Source organism: Pagrus pagrus, assembly GCF_965226575.1.
Source record: "Pagrus pagrus genome assembly, chromosome: 4".
Classification (NCBI taxonomy): domain Eukaryota; kingdom Metazoa; phylum Chordata; class Actinopteri; order Spariformes; family Sparidae; genus Pagrus; species Pagrus pagrus.
Window position 1 is genome coordinate 34,185,497 of NC_140188.1, and position 20,038 is coordinate 34,205,534.

General features: G+C 42.6%; 1 protein-coding gene across 1 annotated transcript in view; it reads right to left on the bottom strand.

Annotated features, from left to right (window-relative positions):
- Nucleotides 1–19,474, bottom strand: part of LOC311256225 (Na(+)/H(+) exchange regulatory cofactor NHE-RF3-like) — a gene marked incomplete at its 5' end in the record, with an annotated part of 73,270 nt that extends 53,796 nt beyond the window's left edge. The window contains 4 exons of the mRNA XM_084351081.1: nt 1,827–2,038; nt 2,150–2,211; nt 16,616–16,643; nt 19,414–19,474. Coding sequence (XP_084207207.1) covers nt 1,827–2,038; nt 2,150–2,211; nt 16,616–16,643; nt 19,414–19,474 — 363 coding nt within the window. The remainder of the gene's footprint in view (nt 1–1,826; nt 2,039–2,149; nt 2,212–16,615; nt 16,644–19,413) is intronic.
- Nucleotides 19,475–20,038: the final 564 nt, after the last annotated feature.

Sequence of the window (20,038 nt, forward strand, 5' to 3'; positions counted from 1 at the left end):
GGGCCACACAGAGAACAGTCCTGGCCCCTTCCTGTTCACCCTGTACACTGCAGACTTCTCCCACCAAAAACCCCACAGCCATCTACAAAAGTTCTCTGACGACTCTGCTATCATCGGCCTGATCAGGGACGGGGACAACAGAGCCTACAGAGAACTTATTAAGGACTTTGTGGACTGGTGCCAGCGGAACCACCTCCAGCTCAACGCCGGGAAGACCAAAGAGCTGGTGGTGGATTTCCACAGGTGCAAACAACTATGCACACAGGTGAACATCCTGGGAACGGACATTGAGATGGTGACATCTTACAAGTACCTGGGAATTCACCTGAACAATAAACTGGACTGGACTCATCACACTGCAGCAACATACAAGACAGGTCAGAGCAGACTCCATCTGCTGAGAAAGCTCAGGTCCTTTGGAGTGCAGGGGGGACTCCTGACAACTTTCTATGACTCTGTGGTGGCATCAGCCATTTTCAATGGTGTAGTCTGCTGGAGCAGCAGCATCTCGACAGCAGGCAGGAGGAGACTTGATAAACTTATCAAGAAGGCCAGCTCCATCCTGGGATGCCCTCTTGACCCAGTGCAGGTGGTGGGAGAGAGCAGGATGATGGATAAGCTGTTATCGCTGCTGGTGAAGGAGTCCCACCCCCTGCAGGTCACTTGCCCCTTTTAGATAGAAAATGCGCCACATTTGCAGCCAGGTAAAGGCTGCAATCTGCCGCCTTGTCTATTTGAAACGGAGGTGTAATATTCCTCCTTTGCAAAAAAGCTGCCACTGGGGTAGGCGTGAACATGTGACATGATGTGAAGCATGAAGTTGGGCGTGAATAGTGACGAAAACAACTGCTTTTTCTCCCGGCGAAAGCCACGTCGACTAAGCTCCTCGGCGATCTTTTCGTACAAAACACCATTTTTCACAGTCCCCGTGATCTGGTTGTTGATGATTCTCTCGGCTGTGATGGTTAGCATCTCCCAGATCTCAGCAGCTTTCCAGTTGCTCATCTTGACGTCCACGGATGAAGTGATGAACTGACAGCTGTGATCAGCTGTTTCCTGCTTTTAAAACTCCCGGCTGTGGGTCGCACAACAGTGCATGTCATCGACACCTCCACCCATGTCACGCAATTGCCGGCACATCGACGCCATGGATTTACCCTCCGAGGCTTCGTATTGGTGGACCAAAACAGACCCCCAATATGCCGCGCTCTGTGTAATTCGCGGACCTAGCCGCAAAAAGGACAGCCAAATTGGCGGCTTGCTGTCCAGTATAAAAACGGCTACTATCACAGCACTGGTCAGCTCCTTCAGCGATAGACTGATACACCCCAAGTGTGTGAAGGAAAGGTATTGCAGGTCCTTCCATCCTGCTGCTGTTAGACTGTACAACCAGCACTGCTCCCAATAGACCTCACATGTGCACTATGCCATAAAAAACTCTACACATAACCTATATACATTTTGGTTTGCACTAACTGGACAATTTTTAATGCTCATATTTATTATTTGTAAATAAAAATACCACACTGTTTATAATTACATTGTTCATATTGTAAATATTACTACAGTGTTCATATTGTAAATATTATGTATATACGAGTCAATTCTATTTCTTATCTTCTTATTATATTGTTTATTTTTTTTACTTTTTATTATTGTTTATTGTAATTACTGTCCTTTGGCTGCTGTGACAAAGAAATGTCCCCATTTGCGGGACACATAAAGGAATTCTGATTCTGATTCTAAATTTCATAGAAATGGCTCCAGGAGGGTGATATCTTACTCAGATAGGTGGATTGGTTATCTGCTTAATTAAGCACACTAACCCTGTGTAAGTCCATGTTATACACATATTTGTCATTGATTTCCAGTACTCTGTCTCCCTGTCTGAGGCCGCTGTGCTCTGCAGGACTCCATGGCTCCACATCTCTTATCTCTAAACCCCAGCTGCACTGGTCCATCCGCAGGTAGAAGCCAAAGCTCTGTCCCTCCAGACACTTCAACTGGCACAGTCTGGGCACCAGGCTCTGATCAGGTTCTGCACACATGATTAAGTAAAAAAATCAATACTGTGGGGACACAGGGAAATTATTTTAGAAGAGGAGTTTTAAAAGTTTGTGCATGTATAAGCATGCGTATCACACCTCACCAGGATCGTCGCTGATGACCAGAGCTGGATTATCAATCCCTTCCTTTGGATTGAAAGTGAAACTGATGAAAGGAGAAGTAGAAAATGGTCAATATGAGTGTGGCACAGCAGGAAATACATAACATAAAACTCATTTAAAAAGTAGTACACAAAATGATTTTTTAAAACTTTTTTAAAGACCATATCAGTGTTTTGGAAGTTAGATTTAATTCTACACCTCACACCTCACTGCGGACCACGTGTTGTGGGCTACTTTAGATATCTTATTAGTAGTATTAATTTTATCAACACCAGTTGTTAACATTCATTTCTTTGTATCATATTCCAGAAACTTGAACAGTGTTTCTGAGTAATGAATATGCATCAGTTTGATATATTCATGACTATCCCAACATAGTCACTCCCACTGATGCTATTGGCCTTCATTCTGATCTCAACTACATGCCTGTGAAGTTTCGTGACTGCATCTTGTATGGTTATGGTGCTATCACGCTGACAAAATCTGTCTACAGACATAAACATAGCACAAAAAGTAAGGAAATTTGTGTTTGGTAGATTATTTCTTTGTTGTAACAATGCCTTTTGGCAATAAGTCTTATACTGTTGGAAAGCCTGTTTATTTCCCTTTTAAATGGTGCCACATTTGTAAGGTGCATGCATTTGTGGGATGAGCAGCAGAGCTGAGTATGTGGGTTGCGCCCGTGAAAAATTTACCAAATCTTCTCTGCCAAACAGCTTATTCTGCTATTGACTCTTGTTTGGTGTTGTTTGGTGGATTGGATGACTGAAGTCTGAAGAAACAAGACATATAGGCAATTTAACAATTTAGTAATTGCCTCAGTAGCGTGTGGAAGAACCATACACAGCCACAACAGCCTGGCACCTCCTCCTCATGCTGGTTACCAGCCTAGTCACACACTGCTGTGGGATGGCATCCCATTCTTCAACCAGCATTTGTCGCAAGTCAGCCAGCATGGTTCTGTTGGTCACTCTGGCATGAACAGCATGCTTAAAGGTATAGTTGGTAATCCTGTTCAGAAACACTTTTTGTTATACTGGGTGAAATGGTCTTTCCATCCTGAGAGTAGTCCATACATAATGTGTTCAGAAAAAGGAACGAAATAAATCAGACCTCTGTGGCAGCTGCAGGCCTGTAAAAACTCTGACCAATCCCTCCCTCTCGGTCCGAGTTGAAAGAACCAATCAGATGCCTTTATGTCTCGTTCTGCGCGCACCCCCCTCTGTCCCCCCCTCCTCCCTGCGCGCACTCATCACGTGTCACGTGTTGCCGGATATATTCAGCACACTGCATATGGAGTTAGCAGGAGATCCACACTCCAGGTCAGAAGGTGGCGGTAATGCACACCTAACAGTTGTTTGCCAACAGCCATAAAACAACAGTAGAAGAAGAAGAGTTAGCACAGTTAGCAAGAAACAACAATGGCAGAGGAAATGCAGCCAAAGGTAGCACTTCCAGAAGTGATGCAGAGGTTGCTGTCTTTCTGTTGGACAGGTAATTAGTTGTTTTGCTTCGGGGGGATTTGTTATTTTCATGAAATATGTAACATTAGCCAACTTAGCTACTTTTGTAGCTTGTATTAGCCCAATGCTAACGGCTCTCCTCTGCCCTGCTGACGGATTGTCTGATGCACGTTCAAGTTTGTGGGGGCGGGGCTTTGGACGGAGCACTGACGGGAGGGGGAGAAGGGGGTGGAGCTTAGACGAGGTGCCACTTTCAAATCTTGCTAGCTCTCCAACATTACCAACTATACCTTTAAGCTGATCCCAGAAGTATTCAATGGGGTTGAGGTCAGGATTCCTGGCAGGCAATTCCATCCTCTCCACTCCCAAATTCTGGAGGTAGTCTCTGGCTGTATTCGAAACCGCATACTATACTGCCAGTACGTACTGATTTGGCCAAAATGCAGTATGTAGTATGCAGTATGCAAACAAAAGCAAAATCTGCAGTATGAGAAAAGTTCCCGGATGTCGTACTGATTCGGAAAATATTTCCAGTATGCATCCGACCAGTCTTCTCTGCCTACTGTTTCCCACAATGCAATGCGCTGGAGCCGGGATCACGACGTCCTAGTCACGTACTCCGGAGCAGTACAGCGTTTATATTTGTTCACACAACATAAGTACAGTGCATAGGCTACTGACTATTGTGACGAGAGCTGTAGGTACAATACAAATCCAGGCTGTTGTACATATGAAATGAAAAAAAGTACTCTGTTTATTAAAACTTTTTTTTATTAATATTTGGTGATTTCTGTACATACAGAGCTCCAGAGACAGCGCTATAATGTATACTGTCCACTACAAACATCAAGCTTCCCTGTAGCGGTTCATCTTCAAAGAGCAGCGGTTAAGATAACTGGCCTGCTGTCTCCCCCGGGACGACGATGCATGTTGGCCGGCGGAACAACTCTGGAGACCGGCCTGCTGCCTCTGAGACGAGCCGCTCCTTCCGGAGCTTCACTTCTCCGAAAACATCGAGGCAAATTACTAAACAGCCGTCATTTGAGTAAACTAACCGCACATTGGGGATCTAAACGGTTACTTTCTCGCATAAAAAAATATTAAAACTTAATAAAGTGACATATTAACAGCGCTACAGCGGAAAATAAAACAGCTTTGCGCCTGTTTTACAACTACCGCTGCCGGTCGCCACGATATGCATTCTGGGAAACTTGCTACTGCATTCTGCGGTGTGAACGGCGTCGGTCTGCTGAAGTAGCATGCTGAATCCCACATTCAGTATGCAGTATACAGTATATATTAACGCAGTATGTAGTAGGCAGTACGGTAGTATGTTGTTTCAAATACAGCCTCTGAGAAACCACGCTCTGTGTGACCAGGCTGTTGACCAGCATGAGGAGGAGGTGCCAGGCTGTTGTGGCTGTGTATGGTTCTTCCACATGCTACTGAGGCTCCTGTTTGTTAAATTAATAAATAGTTAAATTGCCAATTTGTCTTGTTTCTTCAGACTTCAGTTATCCAATCCACCAAACAACACCAAACAAGAGTCAATAGCAGAATAAGCTGTTTGGCAGAGAAGATTTGGCACATTTTTCATGGGCGCAACCCTCTGCTGCTCATCCCACAAATGCATGTACCTTACAAATGTGGCACCATATAAAAGGCTTTCCAACGGTATAAGATTTTTTGCCAAGAAGCATCGTTACAACAAAGAAATGATCTACTGTGCACTTTGTGATAAAAGCGTGAAATTTGGTACACTTATAGCCAAAGACAGTCCAAAAATTTTTTTATTTCGGGTCATCGTGAATTTTCAATATGGCGGCCATGGCACCAATTTCTTCAAAATGGCTGCCATTGACTACCATTTCAATGTGAATTTCCTTTTGTGTGTTGATTATAATATGATATTGATCATATAGTTAGCTAAATTTATTTACCTCTTTGGAGTTTGTACATGAATGATACAAATACATTTCAAGATGGCCGCCATGACTGGTTTGAAAATCGTTACTGCTTCAAAGTTGCCTGGATTCCTGTGATATGAATGATATGGGGGTCAAATCACACATGATTAGGAATTCAGGTGCATTCAGGAATTCAGGTGATTAGGAATTCAGTAGTAACTGTCCAAACATGGGGTCAATCGTGGAAGACTCTCAGCAATCCCCTTCACAGTAACAGAGAGCTGTGCAGTCTAAGGCAGCTTTTTTGCACTTACACTGCTTAACACAACCCTTCTTACATTTGCAGGTGATAAGTTCATAGCTGGACTGGCCTGCATCAGGCAGGCATGTCCAAAATGGTTCAAAATGACCCTCAGATGCCTTTGACCAGCCCCATCTACAAGGAGAAGGAAGCTCTGGCGTTGACACCAGCATCTGACCCCATACATGGCCTCCTTGATAGACTGCCCTCTTAACATGCTCCTTTAGGGCAGCTTTGTTGGAGGGATTGACTGCACATTGTGCTTCTTTGCAAATAACCTCCTCCTAGCTTGGTCTATGTCTGTGGATGTGCTGGTTCGATCATAGAGCAGGATTATAAACCTTTCAATAGTTGCCATTACCTCCTGTAGAATGTCATGTGGGGCAGAAGACAATTCTAATAGGGCATTTGTAAGCTTTTCATGGGCTGCTAGGTATCAAAAACTCTTTCCAGTACCAAATGCCAACCAAAGCTCATCCCCTGCCTTTAGAACTTGAGCTGCTGCCACAGCTAGAACCACAACATCGGTATCAACAGTTTGGATCATAATTTTCTGGTGACCATTTCTTCAAGAACTGCCTTATATACCTGCCTGAGAAGGAGGGCATTCTGTTCTTTGACATTTGAAAGATGTCTTGTTTTGTCATTGGGTGAATAACTCAGAGAGGTTTCTGATTAGTCTGTGAAATTACTTGAGGGCCACACCCCTTCAATGGGGAGGGGGAGAGAGCTGTCGACATTTCGAAGGCATCAACATGTTCACTATTCGATCTGCAGTATCTTCCTACTAAGTAGTCTTATATTAACAGGAGTCCACTATTTGAAACGTGGTATTAGCACGTTAGCACATTAATTATTTATGTGGAACAGGGTGTTGATGGGAAAATAATAATAAGGGTTTTTCTAAAATAAGTATAATTTATCTAGTTGTGAGCCTACCTAGAGCCGAGCATATGTCAAATATGAACTCGAGGCACGTTGCAATGGTCAAGTCACATCTGATCTTTGCAATGAATTGAAGGACTTGAAAGTGACATCAACATGTCACTATTTTTGAGACTTAGGTATTTGTGTAGTTTGAGGAAAAAGATTGAAGTTGAACTAAATTCCGTTTAGCTAATTTTAACTAGTACCGCTTACATTTGTGTGTGATATCTGCAAGTAAATGGTGGCTATCTTGAATTGTGAGAACAACGGAAGATTCTGGACTCATTACACATTGCAGATTTTATTTCTGCATGATAAAATGTATAATTATTTATGGAGATCGACCATATCATATGCAATATACGAAACTTCATTACAGTTACAATGTTCATGCTGATTGTGGCAACCATCTTTAATTTGTATTGATTTATATGTATTCTTCATGTATAAACTTCCTTAAACTAGGTATGGTAAATACATTTAACTAACAAGATCATCAACATCATATTCTATACCATGCAAATTAGAAAATTGATCATAATACTGTTGTCACCATGGCCGCCATGTTTAAAATTCACGATGGCCTGATATCCAATTTTTTTCAGACTGCCTTTGGCCTTATAGTCTATTTGCCAGCCCATAGAGCCCCATTGTGAACCCGGAAATGTTGAGTACACCAAAGTTTTATGTTAGAAATGTACAGTATGGGTCCCCAGCATTAAGAAACTGCCAGATGCTAACTTGCATATGTTGGGCAATTTGCATAATTAGCATTGTTAGCATTAATTAGCATAATCACCTATATGGGCAATATTTCAGCAACTGCTTGGCCGATTTGGACAATATTGGTGTGGTTTTGGGGGTTATTGAGGATGCTGAATCAATTTCTGACATTTTCAAAATTCAAAATGGCAGTTTAAACCAAAAGTGGCCATGTTTCAACTCCCAGTGGACCAATTTTGATGAATTTTGAGGTTATTTATATGCTTAATACATAGGACCTGCATTTCAGAATCAAGAGAGCACAATGTCATTGGTATGAATGTTGAGACGTAATAGTTCTTCAAATTTCTTCAGTTGTGCTCGCGCTTTTTGGCTGCGCAACTTTGTGTCATTGCCGTTGTGGTTACTGCGTCGGGCGGAATACTGGCTGGATGGAAAGACGGACAAAACAGAGCTTGTTATATTTGGATCATATCATCTCAATGCAAGTATGTTGATCAAATAAAGGCAGATAACCACAATTACAGTGTGTATGTAGTGCATATTTCATTTACATTTTTTATATATAGCCTAATATCTCTATAGCCTACTTATCAACTGTCTCTTGGGGTGGTTTAAATTGTTAAAATATGGTAAGAGTTCTTTTGAGTAAAATCCAGAGACTTAATCCACAGTAATTAATACATCAACAGTTAATGTTACCACAACTACCAGAAAAAGTTAGCCTACCTCATCATTTTGAATGCCTAACAGTTACTCTACTGATGGATGCCTTGATGGCGGACAGTTCATGTAGGCTTATTTGTAAGTTATCTGTATCACTCCCTCTCCAATAACAGGCATTTTCATTATACTATTTTATTATACTTAAGTGTTGTCTTAACAGTAGAGTGGAGACACTGCTACGTACTACGTACTACGGTAAGCGTGTTGCGTCATTGCGTCATTTCCTGTTGTTGTGTTAAGCCTAGTTTATGCTTCTGCGTCGCGGCGACAGCGTAGTTACGTCGTCGACCCTACGCCGTCATTGAGCATTCGAAGTTCTGCGTCGAGGGAACGCGTTGGTCTGCAATTCACCGCCAAGCTGCGAGGGGGGGTCGGGGGGGGGGATTGGTTTCGGGGGGTTCTTGCTCTCTTGCACTGCAGTTGCGGTCAGAGCGGATATGCTGTGTAGCATTCTGGTCACAGTGTGGGGCTTACAAGCTACATGCTGCACAACACCAATACTCCTCCTGCCCTGCTGGGATCTCACAAAGCATGGAGTTCACAAGCAATAGGAGACAAGCATGCAAGCAGCAGAAGTAACTGGCGGTGTTGTTATACTGTTGACCGGAAAAGCAACTGCCGGAATGACGGTCTGAGCGGACCAATCCCAGTCCTTGCCGTTCGCGTCTCGACGCGTGGACGTGACGCGTAGTCAGGATTTTTTGGAGGCGCACGTCAGGCTACGGCGCAGGGTCCGCGTAGGGGTCTGCGTCGACGACGTAGCTACGCCGTCGCCGCGACGCAGAAGCATAAATCAAGCTTTACTGACTGATAGCTGTGCTGCTCCGGCTCGTCCGAGCAGATTATTGTTGTATTCCTTTCTGCAGCGACTGAGATCCCGCTTGTGATCGGGCACTTGCTGGTCCACTAAGGCATTCAACAATACTCTGTGTTTATAGCTTGGTCGCCGGGCTTGCTGCTGTTTGTAGCTCTCCTAGCTCTGCTGGCTAATCTATCGTGTCCTAGCTTAGCCACTATCAGCTAGCGATGGCTTCTCTCTCTCCCTCTCGCTCTCCTCTTTTCTCCTGCTCAGTGTGCCAGATGTTTAGTTACACCTCTGCCTCCCTTAGTGATACTGGTACATGTATTAAGTGTAGTTTATTTGTAGCGTTGGAGGCGAGGCTCAGTGAGTTGGAGGCTCGGCTCCGCAGCATGGAAACTCCGACTGTAACTGCTGCAGTTAGCCACTTAGCTAGTGCGGACCGAGCAACCGTAGCTTCAGCTAGCCGTCCCTCGGCAACTCCCGAACAGCCGGGACAGCAGGGCGGCTGGGTGACTGAACGAAGGAAGCATAATACCAAGCCAAAGCACACGTTACACCACCTGCCACTTCACGTTTCAAACAAATTTTCCCCACTCAGCGACACACCCGCTGAGAAACCTACTCTGGTCATTGGCAGCTCCATAGTACGAAACGTGAAGTTAGCGGCACCAGCAACCATAGTGAAATGCATCCCAGGGGCCAGAGCAGGCGACATCGAATCAAATTTGAAACTGCTGGCTAAAGCTAAACGTAAATATAGTAAGATCATAATACATGTCGGCGGTAATGACTCCCGGCTACGCCAGTCGGAAGTCACTAAGATTAATGTTGAGTCGGTGTGTAACTATGCCAAAACAATGTCGGACTCCGTAGTTTTCTCTGGGCCCCTGCCAAACCTAACCAGTGATGACATGTTCAGCCGCATGTCATCATTCAACCGCTGGCTGTCGAGGTGGTGTCCAACAATGTGGGCTTTGTTGATAATTGGCGGACTTTCTGGGGAAAACCTGGTCTCATTAGGAGAGACGGCATCCATCCCACTTTGGACGGAGCGGCTCTCATCTCTAGAAATTTAACCCATTTCATTAGCCAACAACCAGCCTGACAACCCAGAGTTGAGACCAGGAGGCAGAGCTGCAGTCTTACACGCTTCTCTGAGCTTCCATTAGATCAGTTGCACACCCAAAACTTCATTGAGACTGTGTCTGCCCCCCGACCACCTAAATTAATTAAATTAATCAAATCAAAAGTCCACAGAAGAGGAGTTGTGCATGAAAATCTAATAAAAATTAACAGCAACTCTGCAATCTCAAAACAAGACAAGAGAATTAAATGCGGACTCCTAAATATCAGATCCCTGTCATCGAAAGCTGTACTAGTAAATGACTTAATTTCAGACTGTAATATTGATTTATTCTGTCTTACTGAAACTTGGCTGCATCCTGAAGAATATGTCAGCCTGAATGAATCCACTCCACCCAGTCACATTAATACTCACATTCCTCGAGGCTCCGGCCGAGGAGGTGGTGTTGCAGCTATTTATGACTTAAGTCTGTCAATCATTCCTAGACCTAAATTAAATTATAACTCATTTGAAAGCCTTGTTCTGAGTCTTTCACATCCAACGTGGAAAACTTTACAGCCAGTTCTATTTGTTGTAGTGTATCGAGCACCTGGTCCTTACTCAGAATTTTTATCTGAATTCTCTGAGTTTTTATCAAGTCTAGTCCTCAAATCAGATAAAGTAATTATTGTAGGTGATTTTAATATTCATGTGGATGTCATTAATGATAGCCTTAGTACTGCATTTATCTCATTATTAGACTCTATTGGCTTCTCTCAGTGTGTACATAAACCAACTCACTGTTTTGACCACACCCTTGATCTTGTTCTAGCTTATGGTATCGAGATTGAAAATCTAACAGTTTCTCCACAGAATCCTCTTTTATCAGACCATCACTTAATAACTTTTGAAGTTCTATTACTGGACTACACACCATTAGGCAAAAACTCCTTCACTAGATGTCTATCTGATAGTGCTGTAGCTAAATTTAAGGAAATTATACCGCTGGCACTAAATTCAATGCCATGTCTTAATATAATAGAGGACTCCTCCGCTAACCTCAGTTCCTCACAAATCGATCATCTTGTTGATAGCACTGCAGGCTCATTGCAAACAACACTGGACTCTATTGCCCCCCTGAAAAGGAAACCTATAAAACACAGGAGGTTAGCACCCTGGTATAACTCGGATACCCGCAAATTGAAGCAAACATCACGGAAATTTGAAAGGAAATGGCGTTCCACCAACTTGGAAGAATCCCGCTTAGCCTGGAAAGATAGCCTTAAAATATATAGGAAGGCCCTCCGCAATGCCAGAGCAAGCTATTACTCGTCATTAATAGAGGAAAACAAAAACAACACCAGGTTTCTTTTCAGCACTGTAGCCAGGCTGACAGAAAGTCACAGCTCTACTGAACCATGTATTCCTACAACGCTCAGTAGTAATGACTTCATGAGCTTCTTTAATGATAAAATTTTAACTATTAGAGACAAAATCCATCATCGCTTGCCCTCAACTGGCACTATTGTATCTTTAAACACAGGAACCTCAGAAACAGTTGTAAATTCTGACTTATATTTAGACTGCTTCTCTCCCATCGACCTCCACCAACTAACTTCGATGGTTTCTTCATCTAGACCAACAGCTTGTCTCCTAGACCCCATCCCAACTAGGTTGCTGAAAGAAACTTTACCTTTAATTAACACATCTCTACTAGAAATGATCAACCTGTCTCTATTAACAGGATACGTACCACAATCCTTTAAACTAGCTGTAATTAGACCGCTTCTTAAAAAGCCTAATCTTGATCCAGAAGCTTTAGCCAACTATAGACCTATATCCAACCTCCCTTTCCTCTCCAAGATCCTTGAGAAAGCAGTCGCCAACCAGCTATGTGACTTTCTTCATAAAAATAGTTTATATGAGGATTTTCAATCAGGTTTTAGAGCACATCATAGCACAGAGACGGCACTGGTGAAAGTTACAAATGACCTCCTAATCGCTTCTGACAAAGGACTTGTCTCTATCCTGGTCTTACTAGATCTTAGTGCTGCATTTGATACCATTGATCATCACATTCTACTACAGAGACTGGAACACTTAATTGGCATTAAAGGACCCGCATTAAACTGGTTTAAGTCCTATTTATCGGATCGATTTCAGTTTGTACATGTTAATGATGAGTCATCCCTGTATACCAAGGTTAGTCATGGTGTTCCTCAAGGCTCCGTGCTTGGACCCATACTATTCACCTTATATATATATATATGCTCCCTCTAGGAAATATAATTCGGAAACACTCCATAAACTTTCATTGTTATGCAGATGATACACAGTTATACCTATCAATAAAGCCAAATGAAACTAATCAGCTTACTAAACTCCATGCATGTCTCAAGGACATTAAGACCTGGATGACCTGCAATTTTCTGCTGTTAAACTCAGATAAAACCGAAGTTATAGTACTTGGTCCTAAACACCTTAGAGATGCATTATCTAATGATATAGCGAGTTTGGATGGCATTAACTTGGCCTCCAGCACCACCGTCAGGAATCTGGGAGTTATTTTTGATCAAGATATGTCCTTCAACTCCCACACAAAACAAATTTCAAGGTCTGCATTTTTTCATCTACGCAACATTGCAAAAATCAGGCCCATCCTGTCTCAAAAAGACGCAGAAAAGCTAGTCCATGCATTTGTTACTTCCAGGCTGGACTATTGTAATTCTCTATTATCAGGCTGCCCTAACAAGTCTCTAAAGAGTCTCCAGCTGGTCCAGAATGCTGCAGCACGTGTACTGACAGGAACTAAGAAAAGAGATCATATTACTCCTGTATTGGCCTCTCTGCACTGGCTCCCTGTAAAATCAAGAAAAGAGTTTAAAATCCTTCTCCTCACTTACAAAGCTGTTAATGGTCAGGCACCATCATATCTCCAGGAGCTCATACTATCCTATCACCCAACTAGAGCATTACGCTCCCAGAACGCAGGATTACTTGTAGTTCCTAAAGTCTCCAAAAGTAGAATGGGAGCCAGAGCCTTCAGCTATCAAGCTCCTCTTCTGTGGAACCATCTTCCTGTTTTGGTCCGGGAGGCAGACACCCTCTCTACCTTTAAGAGTAGACTTAAGACCTTCCTCTTCGATAGAGCTTATAGTTAGGGCTGGGCCTGTCCTGGACCAGCTCTTAGTTATGCTGCTATAGGCCTAGTCCGGGGGACAATGACACACTGAGCTTCTCTCTCCTCCCCTCTCCTCTCCTCTCCATCTGTATACATTATGCCTGTATACATGCCCCATCTCTGCATGTCACTGACTTACTTCTTCCCCGGAGTCCTTGTGCTTTCTAGTCCTACAGGCTCCCATGGATCCTGGCCGCGCCCGGGTCGTGGATCGTGGATGCGCCCACTGCTATGGCCCTGCCTGATCGTGGATGCGCCCACTGCTATGGCCCTGCCGGATCGTGGATGCGCCTACTGCTATGGCCCTGCCGGATCGTGGATGCGCCTACTGCCATGACCCTGCCTGACACCCACCACTACTGTCGCTAATATTAGTCACATCTCTGTTACATACGTTCCACTACTATTATTGTAATGCATTACTACATACTATCCTTACCATTAATCACTACTACTGTTATCACTAGTAGTTACATTTCCATGTGCATTTCATTATTATTGCTGTAATACATCTTTATGTACTTTCACTCCTGTCAACCATCGCTTATAATTGAATACATTGTGATCTCGTTGATCTGCTCTGTACATGCGACATCTATTGCACGTCTGTCCGTCCTGGGAGAGGGATCCCTCCTCTGTGGCTCTCCCTGAGGTTTCTTCCGCATTTTTTTTCCCTGTTAAAAGGGCCTTTTTTTGGGGCAAGTTTTTCCTCACTCGAATCGAGGGTCGAAGGACAGAGGGAGTCGTCTCTGTACAGATTGTAAAGCCCTCTGAGGCAAACTGTGCAATTATGTTAGCACAGCTAAAACCTGCTGATTAGAGAAGCTATAAAACTGGCCTTCCTTTGAGGTAGTTGAGTATCTGGAGCATCAGCATTTGTGGATTCGATTATAGTCTCAAAATGGCCAGAAAAAGAGAACTTTCTTTTGGAACTCAACAGTCGAATCTTGTTCTGAGAAATGAAGGCTATTCCATGCGAGAAATTGCCAAGAAACTGAAGATGTCCTACGACGGTGTGTACTACTCCCTTTTAGAGAACAGCACGAACAGGCTCTAACCAGAATAGAAAGAGAAGAGGGAGGCCCCGGAGCACAACTAAGAAAGAGGACAAGTACATTAGAGTCTCTAGTTTGAGAAATAGACGCCTCACAGGTCCTCAACTGGCAGCTTCATTAAATGGTACCTGCAAAACGCCAGTCTCAACGTCCACAGTGAAGAGGTGACTCCAGGATCCTGGCCTTCTAGGCAGAGTGGCAAAGAAAAAGCCATATCTGAGACTGGCCAATAAAAGGAAAAGATTAAGATGGGCCAAAGAACACAGACATTGGACAGAGGAAGATTGGAAAAAAGTGTTATGGACAGACGAATTTAAGTTTGAAGTGTTTGGATCACACAGAAGAACATTTGTGAGACGCAGAACAAGTGAAAAGATGCTGGAGGAGTGCCTGACGCCATCTGTCAAGCATGGTGGAGGTAATGTGATGGTCTGGCGCTACTTTGGTGGTGGTAAAGTGGGAGATTTGTACAAGGTAAAAGGGATTTTTAATAAGGAAGGCTATCACTCCATTTTGCAACGCCATGCCATACCCTGTGGACAGCGCTTGATTGGAGCCAATTTCCTCCTATAACAGGATGTTATGACTCAAAGCACACCTCCAAACTATGCAAGAACTATTTAGGGAAGAAGCAGTCAGCTGGTATTCTGTCTGTAATGGAGTGGCCAGCGCAGTCACCAGATCTCAGCCCTATTGAGCTGTTGTGGGAGCAGCTTGACCGTATGGTACGTAAGAAGTGCCCATCAAGCCAATCCAACTTGGGGAAGGTGCTTCAGGAAGCGTGAGGTGAAATTTCTTCAGATTACCTCAACAAATTGACAGCTAGAATGCCAAAGGTCTGCAAGGCTGTAATTGCTGCAAATGGAGAATTCTTTGACAAAAGCAAAGTTTGAAGGACAAAATTATTATTTCAAATAAAAATCATTATTTCTAACCTCGTCAATGTCTTAACTATATTTTCTATTCATTTTGCAACTCATTTGATGAATAAAAGTGTGAGTTTTCATGGAAAATATGAAATTATCTGGGTGACCCCAAACTTTTCAACGGTAGTGTATGTTGTTTTAGAAATAAATTATAACTTTAAACTTGTAATCATGTTACAGGAACAGTTGACATGACAATGGACATTGGCTAGCTAGCTAGCTAGCTAGCCAGCCACTAAGCAGCATTCCCACAGGAGAAAGGAAATGACATGCAGAATGGATATGTTATAATTTATTTCAATAACACTAGACTAACCCTGGTAACTAGGGTAATTTAACAGACTAATCACAGATTACTTATGTAGTCCTAGTTTTGTTACACAGTCTGCTTCATTTGGATAATTGTGTTCATAAATATCCTACAATTTATATTTATAGATTCACCGTCCTCTAAAACTTCTAAATTGACTCAAAATTCATCAAAATCGGCCCACCTGGAGTTGAAATATGTCCACTTTTGGTTTCAACTGCCATTTTGAATTTCGAAAATGTCAGAAACGATTTTTCAGCTAAGCTGCCCCACTACTAAGTACACCGCTGGTGTTGTTTGGTACTTACACCGCTTTAAGTACAAAGTACAGCGGCTTCTGTGGTAGATTCTGCTACAATTGGTGTTGCAGAGAAAGCATTTTGTCATGATGACACACACAGAGACAGAGACTTGTGACTGGTAAAAATAACTTAATTTATAAAGCATGTTTCAAAACATAATGTTAAGATAAACACCTGCCAACAGATAAGGAGTCCTGCACATCCGAGTTCACAGTTCAACTTTTACCTGCTTCAGTGTTGTCAAAGTTCAGTACATCTTGGCAATGAATATAACACACTGTCAGTTTTCATAGGGACTATGTCTTTGGTAGAGAGTAGTTCCAATGGAATCTGTTGAAAGTGTGTTTGCAAGGAACAATCTCACAATGTGATCAATGTTGTGTACCAATTTATCTTTGCTAATAATATGTTGGCTTCATGTTAATATGTATTTTCGGAAACATTAAAATTTTTGCAAAAAACAAAAATTTGGCCCTTGGTAAAAACCCCCCTTAGTAACTCTGAGTTCCCCCTATGGGTCGCGGGCCCCTGTTTGAAAAGCCTGGCATCAGATCAAAGTGAGAAAATAGATAATTATTAATTCATTTTTATCATTTGTTTGAACAAAACCTACCACCACTACTAAAAAACTGAAACTGGCATCTGGTATCTACATTTTGTAGGGAATGGTCTTAAACACAGGTTTGGTCCTTGAAAAAGCAGCATATTTGTGTTTATTGGGGAGCATTAGTACGACCATGTCGTGTCTAATGCTAACTTACCGTGGAAATTCCATTGCATCCTGGCAGCCTGTGGGAGTAACAGTGACACAATGAGATAGCTGTTTCTTCTTGCAGCCACAGACAGCTGTGGCAGTATTCTGCCACCATCACGCCTATTATGTTTAGCTCAAAAAGGGTTTATTACCTTTATTCAATAAATGATGGAAATAATAATAATTAAAATAATAATAATAATAATAATAATAATAATAATAATAAGGAGGACTGTCATTTGACCAAAAGTATAGATCCTGTTATTACATCAGCACCTCGTCTCATTGTCGACCAAGTGCTTCTGGCAGTTCCCAATGTCAGCAGCCCAAGGTCACACTCAAAGTAGTTCATTCACCATTTGCTTAGAGACTGACAATTATTGAAAGACTCCGTGGAAAGAAAACATACCATTTTGTTTATGGTTCCATAAGGGCTGAATTCAGAGGACAGAGGAGGTTTTCCCTTTGATAAGAAACAATCACAAAACAAACCACAAAACTGGTTTATTAAATGTTAAGTGCCAGGGTCAACACCCCATGCTTTCATGTTGCCTTTAAACTTAATATTATAGTATGAGATAAAAATATGACATCAGCTTATTCAGTTGAAGGGCAAACTGAGTTTTCTCCATTTGAGCAACAAGACAAAAAGAAAAACAGCTTCTTGTAAAACTGGATCTTCTCTTAATTCTCACTACTCTGACAGGGTGGTATATAACTATTTATATATCGGAAATATCTCCTTCCTTGCACTTCCTGGCTTACTATGGAACCAGGTAATTTCATTGTGAATCAATCACAGGAGCCAAAACAGTCCTTCCATTTCCTACTTCTCGTGATTCCACTCCCAAACCAACCTCCAACACATGTCTACGCTCTCTGCTGGCATTGCTTTTTGATTTACTCACTACACATTGCTTTGTCACTTTTATCATGGAGGTGACGCTACTCTATAGGCTACAATATAATATAGAACTGAGTATTTATGGTATATACAGTACTGTAGTTTAAAAGGGGTATGGCAGGTTAACAAGGGGGACACATTTTGATGTGGATGGTACCCCCCTGAAATCACCTACTGTTACAAGGTAACAATTTAGGTATATATTTATTTTTTTATTTTAAATATACCTAACCCTAACCCTACATCGATGCTTGTGTCCACACCACAACCCATTAGACCTGTCAATGAGAAGAACAGTGACGAAGACCAGTTTTCTAAGTGGGCCAGTACTGGAACTTAACTCTTCTCACAACTTTATGGTACTCTTTTCTGCCCTCTCCACTCCACACAAGTGAGGTAGAAACTCCGCGAGGCGCATCAAAGTGCTGCCCGCCTTCCTTTCAGTGCCAATGTTAATCAGTTGGGCTGATGGCACCAACACTTATTCACACTTTCGTACTTCTGGAATTTATTAGGGCCCGAGCACGAATCTAGTGCGAGGACCGATTATTTTTTTTCTTTTTCCTTCCATTCCACTGCATATTTGGCGGCCTTAACATACCCCAAAACTCACCAAACTTGGAGCATACATCACATTGGTGTGCTGCTATTAGCATTCAAAATGACTGGGGGTGGGTGTGGCCAGGGGACTCCATAGCGTCCATAACGTTGAGTCATGTGACCGACGCCGTTTTCGGGACTTTAGGATATTCGCAAACTCACCAAATTTGGCCCGTAGCCTCTAACCCATGAGTACGTTAATTCAATACCATAATTGCCCTCATGCAAAGCACGACAGCTCAGTAGCGCCCCCTAACCCTAACGCCCCCTCTTATGGCTTTTCTTTTTATGGCATTTTGTACATACCCATTTCTATGCCTCCTACTTTATTTAACTTGTCCTACAAATTTAACGCTACAGACTTTACACTCATTAAGTCTCATCCTCATACCTTAATGATGAAAAGTTGTCAAAAGCTTTCGCCTACATTGTTCCTGGTGGGCGTGGCAGTGCGGTTTATTTCGATGACCCCCTTATGGCTTTTCCCATTCTCTAGGAACCCATTTCTAAGCCTCGTACATTATTTAACTTGGCCTACAAATTTCATGCCACAGACTTCACAGTCACTAAGTACCATCCTCATGCCTTGATGATGAAAAGTTGTAAAAAGCTTTCACCTACATTATTCCTGGTGGGCATGACAGTGCGGCAGTGGCTCAGTCAGTTGAGACTTGGCTTGGGGACCGGAGGGTGGCTGGTTCAAGTCCAGCTACATACCACAATATGGAAGTGGACTGGTAGCTGAAGAGGTGCCAGTTCACTTCCTGGGTTACTGCCGAGGTGCCGAAACCCCCATGTGCTCCCTGGTTGCCTGACACGGCAGCCCACTGCTCCTAGTCTGCAGTGTGTGCACTTACCATGTGTAGCTAGTGATGGGTTAAATGTATGGAGTTAAATCAGGGTTAAAAGTTTTGTACAAAATAACATTTGAAACTGAAATTTCAAGTTTTGATCTTAAATTTTGAAAAATACATCAACATATTCAAATTAAAAATAAATGTACAAAAAGTTTTTTCAGGTTAAAAATAATTATGATCAACTCTGGTAGTACTTTTGAATAAATCATTTATTTTCATTTTTCACTTTCATATGTTTTGATATTTGGGATCCTATTTCTTTCAGTTGCATGTTTTATCTTTTCAGATTCAGATCTTAGTTTTTTTACAGTTTCAAATCTTTTTTACAGTTTCAAATCTTTTTTTCAGTTTCAGATCTTTCTTTTTCAGTTTCAGACTTTTGACCCTGATCTAGCGTGGGGGGCGTGGCATCATGACAGACAGCTTAACCAAAAGGCTACAGACCTTCCCCTATCATGTTGCCTTCAGGGAACGTAGGATCTAAAACGATTCGGCTACGCCACATGATTGGCAGTGAAAAAACTGCTGTCAGTGACAAACTTCCATTTGCACACCATGCACGAATATCCTGCACGGCTAAAACTGTTTTAATTTACAAGGCTGTTTAGATGCGAGATGTGGAAGCTGTTTTAGACAGTACTGAGGACCAATTGCAGTACAGGAGCGACAAAATCACGCCAGATTGTGCACAGACACCCACACTTTAAGTACTGAAATGTCCGATTTCCACGTAGCACTGTGAATGCCTCGCAGTGTCCGCTGGCAATGGCGTCCGGTTCTGCTGGCTCACCTGCTGGACCCAGCACACAGGTGAGAAAAGTAAGGTTGGGAAATCGTGATATATATCAAAATGAAAGGTCGTTTTGTGACAACAATGTTTCTGACATCTTTTAAGTGGTGAATTGTCAAAGCTAGAGGTTAAGCATAGGGCTAACGTTAGCATCGAGTAGCTGCTAACGCAGTAGTAGGTAGTAACGTTAGCCTATGTACTGCGTGAAAAACACAGATAATGCTGTTAATTTGAATAAAGCTAGTGCTGTTTTGTGGTTGCAGGAATGCATGGGGGGCT